General features: G+C 35.6%; 1 protein-coding gene across 1 annotated transcript; it reads left to right on the top strand.

Annotated features, from left to right (window-relative positions):
- The first annotated feature begins 1,126 nt into the window (after positions 1–1,126).
- On the top strand, positions 1,127–4,824 carry LOC121997353 (diacylglycerol O-acyltransferase 2D-like). The gene is made up of 9 exons (XM_042551718.1): positions 1,127–1,372; positions 1,454–1,528; positions 1,670–1,755; positions 1,924–2,030; positions 2,138–2,293; positions 3,569–3,655; positions 3,835–3,932; positions 4,065–4,152; positions 4,435–4,824. Exons 1-9 carry the CDS (start codon positions 1,185–1,187, stop codon positions 4,534–4,536), a joined length of 987 nt encoding a protein of 328 aa, XP_042407652.1. The 5' UTR covers positions 1,127–1,184; the 3' UTR covers positions 4,537–4,824.
- Positions 4,825–8,533: the final 3,709 nt, after the last annotated feature.

Genomic DNA, 8,533 nt, shown 5'->3' with positions numbered 1-8,533 from the left:
GTAAAGGCCCAATAAAATTTATCACAAACTCATTATAAGATCTATAATAATAATAATACTCACTAACCAACAATACAAATAGGTTTCTAAGAATCTAATGATTTAAAAAATATTAAAATTTTAAATTTTTGAATGATTTAAATCCATCAATGGAATTAGCTGACGGATCTAAAACAAACTCCGAATTAAATTTAAATTATGTAGTATAAATTGAGAGTGGTAATTTTTAAACTTGTAAAGACTTAGATAAAATTTATTTCAAGTTTATTATGAAATCTAGGATAATAATAGTCACTAATCAATATCATTAATGAGTTCTTAGGATTCATTGATTCAAAAAATATTAAACTTTTGAATTGTATAAATCCATCGGCTAGTTTCATTCAAAATTGTAGACCTAGAAAATTTTAAATCAATTCAAATCAAAACCAACATACCTCTAGAAGTCTCCTTAATATATCCATGTTTGCATATCTGAATTCGACAACGTAAATTGAAAACAGTAATTTTTTAAAATTAGAAATGTTTGATAAAAATTTACCACAACTTTATTATAAGGTCTAAGATGATGATACTCACTAATCAACACTATCAATATGTTCTTAAGACTCTCCTGATTCAAAAAATATTCATCAGTTAATTTCTCACCAAACTTGCTGATAAAATTAGAGAATTTTGAATCATTTCAAATTAAAATCAATCTATTCTTATAAGTTTTCTTATGTTCTCAAATGAATTCGATAGTATAAATTTTTGATGAATAGAATAAAAATATAAAGAATTCTCGTTATTATAAACTAACTAATGTATCTAAAGAATTTCAAATTATTTTAAATCAAAATTGATATATTCCGGTAAATCTTTTTAATATATTTGCGACTTTATATCTGAATTTGATAGAATAAATTGAGGGTATTAAATTATTTAATGAGTAGAGAAAATATAAAGAAATCTTAATTATTTCGTGAGGAGGCATACAAACTTCGGGTATTATGAAAATTAGGTAAGAAATTTTGGGCGATGCAGTAAATGCAAATCCTAAGGGAACAAAAGCAGACCGTTGGTTTTCTAGAAGAGCCACGTGAGCGTCGGTCGAGCCTTTATTATGCGGACCAAATAATTCGTTTAACAGCCGTCTTCCGTCAGTTCCTTCTCAGTCTTCCAAGAAGCCTCCAGATTAATCGATGGGCGTTGCGGCGGCCGAAGGCGACGACGGAGTCGTCAACGGCGATGGCCCCACAGTGTTCCGAGGCACTGCCTATTCCTTCCTCCGCACCAACCTCGCGCTCGCCCTCTGGCTCGGCGCCATCCACTTCGACGCCGCACTCGTCCTCGTCGCCCTCCTCTTCTTGCCCCTCCGCCTCGCTGCCGCGTCCGTATCCATTTCTTTCTATCCTTCTCTCTTATTGCTTGCTCTCCAGCTTATGCCGCTTGTTTGCTTGCTCCGATGCAGGGTCTTCGCGGTTCTGCTCTTCTTCATGGTGATTCCGATCGACGAAAGGAGTAGATTTGGACGGAGATTGTCAAGGTTCCTCCTCTAATCCATGGATATATTGGTTTCAGCTTCGGTTGGACTGATCGTTAGGGTTAAAGTTTGTTTTTTTTGGTTCTTCCCCTTCTAAATAAGTTCCCTTTTTTGGTTGTAAACGTGATCAAAATCAAAACGTAGGTTCATTTGCAAGTACGCCTGTGGGTATTTTCCGATTACGCTTCATGTGGAAAACATCAAAGACTTCAGTCCAGACCAAGCTTATGGTGATCTCTAATCCAGCTACTGTCCTCTTATTATTATTATTATTATTATTATTATTATTTTGTCAAAATTCTTCCTGTTGTTTCGAAAATTTTGGTCATTGACGCAAATTAAGTAATACTGTTACTTCAGGCACTATTATGAAGTAACTGAATTTGAAATATTTGCAGTTTTTGCCTACGAGCCGCACTCGGTGTTACCAATAGCTGTTTGTGCACTTGCCGACCTCACTGGATTCATGCCACTGCCAAAAATCAAGGTTCTTGCGAGCAGTGCTGTAAGTTTTATGTTTCCTGGTTATTTCCTTTCTAGATTTTCACATACTTTCACGTCTTTCTTGTCAGCATATGCTTAAGCGTTGCTTTGTGTCATGTGCACGATCAGGTCTTCTACACACCTTTTCTGAGGCACATTTGGACATGGCTGGGACTTGCTCCTGCATCCAGGAAGAACTTCTACTCGTACCTTGATTCTGGGTACAGTTGCATCATTGTGCCTGGTGGTGTCCAGGAGATGCTTCATATGGACTGTGATTCCGAGGTCCAATTCTCTACTTGAATTGTATATGGAAGTCTGGTGAATTCACTATTTGTTTCTCAATTTTCTTTTTCACTCAAGTTGTTAGATCTAGAAGAAATTTCACGGCTTATCATATCTTGGGTCTAAAAAATATTCAGTGTTTTGCATTGCAGTTTCTAATTTTAAAAATCACATTGTATGCATCATGGATAAGTGGCTTGGTTCCTTCTACAACTTAAACAGTCTTCTATTTCACATATCTTTTCCTCTTAAGAAGCAGAGTCAGAATTACTTGTATACTAACCTTGACTCCTGAAGAAAATTGTGTATTATGAAACTGAAAAGGACTAAAAGTGATGGTGTCTTTTACTAAATTTGAGAGTTTGGAGCCTTTCTGATGCTAAGACAATGTTTTGAAACCTAGGACACAGTCTTATTCACCTTGACGTGCCAAAGATCTAAATGAATTTCTTATAACGTAGAATAGTAGTTTTTTACACACCTTCAATCGGTACCACTCTTCAGTATTCATGCCGGTGTGTCTTGTAATTCATACTTATTGCACAATTTTGCTTTCTTGTTATTGTGTTGCAGTGGTCCAACTAGACAATTATTTGAGTGGCGTCAACAAGTTAAAAGAATATTAACTTGAGAATGAATAAATTAGACAATGTAATGATAAGAATACAAAAAGACAGATGAAATATAATAATGTGGTTTCAAAATATATAACTCAATTATTTCTCATAATACCATCAAATGAAACTTTACATGTGCCTTGATGTGTCCTTATGAATTGAACTTGTTGCATAATAACTTTATTAGACTAATTCTACATCACAAGTAAATCAAACTAAGTTGTCAACTCAAGAATTTTTTTTTTATTATTTCAATCTTCATAAACACTGGAGAATGAGGTGTAGAAGATATATTTCAGTGTCAACAAGGTCATAAGCGCAAAAGAGACCCACTGTAAAAGCTGTGAGGAGACAATAACGATGGGTTGAATTTTAGTGAGAGGATGAAATTGGGAATTTGGATTAGATTCATTTAAATTATATGTTGCAATTTATAATTTTTAGTTAATCCTAGTTCCCAATTTCATGCATTTATTGATGCATCTATTGTATAATTGTTGATGCTTACTAGTATATTTATCAAACTACCTTGTCATTTTTCTTCCTGAAACTCACATTATGCAGTCTGTAAAGGAACTACCAAACTCTTTTCTTGAATAATTGGATTTGAAGAGATCAACTAGATCTGCTAATGCACTTTTTTTTTTGTTCTGTACAGGTCGCATTCCTTAAATCAAGAAGAGGGTTTGTGCGAATTTCCATGGAGATGGGCCGACCTTTAGTGCCTGTATTTGCCTTTGGCCAGGTTTTTATATCACGTGATCTCAAAATTATGCTAATTTATCTGCCACAATTAAGTTTTGGGACACCAATTTTCTTTTTGCTAAATGTTGATACAAAAACCTAATGATCCTTCTCCTACACATGCATATTGTGATTCGCAAGTAAGAGTAAATTATATATTTCTTCTGTAATTGGTGGCAGAGTAACATCTATCAGTGGTGGAAACCCACTAGGAAATCGTTCGTGAATATTGCTCGAGCACTCAAGTTCACACCATTAATCTACTGGGGAAGATTTGGGTACCAACATTTCCTGGCCTTTTCCTTGATCATGTCATAAATTTGCAACTTTCCATGTTAGATCCCTTCTTTATGTTTTTGCTTTCGGTGATAATTCTTTAACAGGCTGTTTTTCTGTTTTTTGTTTTGTAGAACACCCATACCGTATCAGCACCCAATTGATGTAGTAGTTGGGAGACCAATTGAGCTGACAAAAAATCCCAACCCAACCTCTGAGGAGGTAAAACTTCTCTTCGAACTTTTCTCTTATAGTAATTTAGTTGAAATCATATCGAATCCTGGGGTATGGTCTGGAATCGGTGCTTTTACTGGCGTTCAATTCTTGATCGACTGGTTGAACCTTTGATGAATTCCACTGAAAATTCACCTTGAATTGTTGAAAAAACCATGACCTAGGGCACGAACCGATTTGATTCAAGCAGCACTCTTGATTCTGTTTTTTTTTTTTTTTGGTAATACTAAAGTGCCTAAGCTTGTTCTAGTTTTTCTGAATTGTTACCAGATCAATGAGGTTCACTCTAAATTTGTTCGTGCTCTCAAGGAGCTTTTCGAGAAGTACAAGAGCAAAGTTGGTCATCCTGATCTCGAACTCAGAATCGTTTAATATGTTCATCTTCCTCGCCTTTTCTTGTCTGAACTTGATGTATTTAAAGAACAATCCTAATGAAGGTGGAGGTGGCTGGGCCTTGTTAACATGCTTCATGGCATCGGATTATCAACTAAGAAGCTAAACTAATCGCCAATCAACTCCCAATTAGAAAAGATGTATGTGTTGTGTAATTGTATAGAAATTAGTCATTTTGGTTGTTCATTGTAATAAAATGCCATGACTGCAATTGAAAGATGTCTTAAAGTTAAACAAATAGCTAATGATAATTTGGTTATTTTGATAGTTCTTTTACCCTTTGTTTGGATGGAGTGAGGGAAGGTTTATTAATGGAAGGGGAAGGAAGGGGAAGTGAGGGGAAGTGAAGTATTTAACTTCTCCTTGTTTGAGAGGGAGGGAAGGTTCATTAAAATAACATGTGTAACTTTGTTTGGGAGGAAAGGAAGAGAATGAAAGTTAAATAGATAAAGTTAAAAAAAAAATATCTTTATTTTTTAAATTAGACATTTTTCATAATATTAATATTTATTTTATAAATATAAATTAGATTTTTCAATGATAAAATAAATTTTTTATATTATCATTTAAATTAATTATTTTTTTAATAAAAAATTAATCTTTTTATCTATTCATAACTAAACAATTAATTACCGATAATCAAATAATTATATCAGAAATAATGAAAATAATGATTTTAGAAATCTTAAATAAAAAAATTTAAAAGATAATGTTATAACAAGAATTCCTATTTTTAAAAATTTATTAAATTTTTATGGTAAAATTAAAAAATTGTAAATATCCTTTTAAATTTTGACGGTAAAAATGACTGCTCCTTTCAATTCAGTTAGAAAATATGTCGGATTCCGTCCTCTTATGATATGGCAGCAAGCGAGTTGTGAAGAATGCGAAGAAATTGGACTCCGATGACATAGCAAAATTAGAAATTGAAAATTTCTTAAACAATTAAGAACAGGGATAAAATTAGAATAAAAAAATTTTTATTTTCCCTTCCCCTTCTTTACACCTCAATTCGGGGTGTAAGAGAATCTCTCTTTCCATGGATAAGGAAGGTTAAAGCTGTCGGTGCAGCGGAGACCGGCAAGAGGGGGGTAAATTGCTGAAAACAAAAACAAACTATACCCTCCTCGTGTTTCAACTCAGAATTTATATCAGCAACTAAATTAATGAAACAGAAAAAGAAATAGGAACAGAAAAGACTCAGGAATTTAACCTGGTTACAACCAAAGAGGTTGTTAATCCAGGATAGTAGAAAAGAGCGTAGTAAAAAAAATCTCCTTCTCTGAATGCGGAGAAGCCTTTTACACTTTTGAAGCTCACTAGTTGCTTAGGAATTGCTTACAGATTGATTGCTTGAGTTGTTGTTCAATTCCTAACTCCAGGGGCCTTTTTATAGCTCCTGGAAAGTCTATCCCGAGGGTCCAAGGCGCCTCCAACAAGGTTCAAGGCGCCTCCAGCTCGGTCAGCGGATAAAACTTTATCCGCAGCATAAACAGTCAAATCTGACCTGTTGAAGGCGCCTTCATGATGGAGGCGCCTCCAAGCCTGCTAGAGGCGCCTCCAAGCTGGCAGTACAGTTTCCAGCTTGGTTTTTCCAGCTTCCGACGCTTCGTTCTTTTGGGTGATTGCGGCCAACCGGAATAGGGCTCACCCGAACCCAATTCCCGGCCTTCTCCTCGAGCAGCCTTCCGTCCCGGCTTAACGTCCCTCGAACGCTGCGCATGCTCTTCACGCCCACTGGAGTACTCTTTCGCAGCTCTCTCGTCCTTCGGACGCACCAAGCCCGTCAGCTCCCTTCCCGTGCCGTCCTTCTCGCTAGCTGCGTCTTCCGCTCGACTTCCTGTGCTCCTAAGCTCCTGCACACTCAAACATAGGGATCAAACACAGCAGGACCTAACCAACTTGGTTGATCACATCAAAACTACCACGGGGTCCAACAATCTTCCCCTTTTTGATGTGCATCAACCCAAGTTCAAGTTAGGGTTAAAATAGACATAAACAGTAATTTAAAGAAAAATTACTAAACTAACAAGTTAAGAATAATTTTTACAATTAGTAAAATTGCAACACTTTTTATAAAAATAATAACAGAAATTCTAAATTTTTCTAACTCCCCCTAAACATTTATAATAATAAAAGAAATTTTAAATTTTTCTAACTCCCCCTAAACTTGTACTTTTCTCTTTCCCTTTGATCACAGCAAAAATGGGGTCTTAAGTAAAATATTTTCAAGTAAGATTAAATCATTAAAAATTTTCTAAGGAAAAATGAATTTTTGAAAAAAAATTTCAAGTTAAATTGAAATTATAAAACAAATTTCTAAGCTGAATGAAGTTATTTAGGATTTTTCTAGGAAAAAAAATTCTAAAATTAAAAAAAAATAATTTCTAAGTTCGAATTTTCAAGAAAAATTTTAAGGAATTTTTGTTTATTTTAACAAATATTTGATAAGCTTTCAAAGCATTATTTAATTCTCGTTTAATGCTTTTTCAGAAAGTTAATTAAATATTTTCTTTCAATATTTTAGCTTCCAGGTTGTGGCGAGGCACTAGGCCTTCTTGGTTATTGGAGCAACAACCACTTCCTTAGACAAAGCTTCCATAAAGAATTTCAATGTTTAATTTTCTCACTGTAAGCTTTTAATTTTTGAAAAATTAATTAAGCACAGATTTTGGAACCCAATAGAGGTTCCTTCCTACAGGATTATTCAAAAATCTAGGGGGTACATAGTTTCTTGGTATTTTCCTAAGTTGACCTTGATGCTTCCTTATATACCAATTTAATTTACCATAAATTCTTAATTTTGAATTTGGAAATTGATTTAAGCATGCAGCATATTTCAGTTTTTCAATTTCTAATTTTAATTTATCATTTTCTGATTTTATATTTCAAGTGGATATGCTTTTGCTAATTTCATTTTTAATTCTTTATTTTCTTTTTCTACTTCGAATAAGTCTTTAGAAAGCGATTTAATAAATCAAAATGACTGAGACGGGGTTAGATTGCATACCTTACTTACCTGATCTGGTGACGCTCCCCCTTCACTGTTGCTTTCTTCTTCTGATGTTCTTCCCCCTTCATCGATGCTCATCTCTGAGCTTGAGTCTTCTTCCGGTTGATGGTTCGCCAATAGCGCTAACCCTGAGAATTCTTCGATGTCCGACTCAGAGGTTGACAAATCTGACCAAGTAGCCTTCAGATTCTTGTGCTTGGAGGGTTCTGGTTTCTTGTATTTTGGCTTTTCCTTTTCTTTCTCCTTTCTATTCAATCTTGGGCAGTCCTCCTTGATGTGCCCTTCTTCGTTACAGTTGTAGCAACGAACCGTCCTCTTCTTTCGATGATGCCTCTGTGATTTAAATTTATTAGAACTGAAAAACTTATTGAAGCGTCTTACCAGTAGTGCCGCTTCGGATTCGTCGACTGAGGCTTCAGAGTCAGAACCGTTTACTTTTGCCTTTAGAGCTATGTTCTGACTGGTCTTCTCTACTCCATTTTGCTCTAAAACTCGAGATTCATGAAGTTCAAAAGTCGAAAATAATTGTTCTAACGTACTTACCTCGAGGTCCTTAGAGATGTAGTACGCATCTACTAAGGAGGCCCACTCTGGAGTTCTGGAGAAGGCATTGAGCGCGTATCGGATAGAATCCCGGTTGGTTACCTCTTCTCCAAGGTTCGTTAGTTGCATTATCAGCTCCTTGATTCTCGCTTGGAGTTGCGCTACCTTCTCACCTTGGTTCATCCGGAGGTTCATTAACTGGTTCCGGAGGATGTCGCGCTTCGCTAGCTTCACTTCGGAAGTACCTTCGTGAAGCTCCAGGAATTTTTCCAAGAGATCTTTTGCTGAGTCGTAGCTTCCGATCCGATTTACCTCCTGCGGCGGTAGAACGCTGAGTAGGTGGAACTCAGCCTTTTCGTTGGCGACGAAATCTGCTTGCTCCTTTTTCGTCCAGGTATTTTCCTCCTTATCTTTTGGAAC

This window comes from Zingiber officinale, chromosome 6A, assembly GCF_018446385.1.
Source record: "Zingiber officinale cultivar Zhangliang chromosome 6A, Zo_v1.1, whole genome shotgun sequence".
In the NCBI taxonomy this organism is placed as follows: Eukaryota; Viridiplantae; Streptophyta; class Magnoliopsida; order Zingiberales; family Zingiberaceae; genus Zingiber; species Zingiber officinale.
Note: the sequence above shows the minus strand (reverse complement) of the source record. Positions and strands in the feature narration are given on the sequence as shown.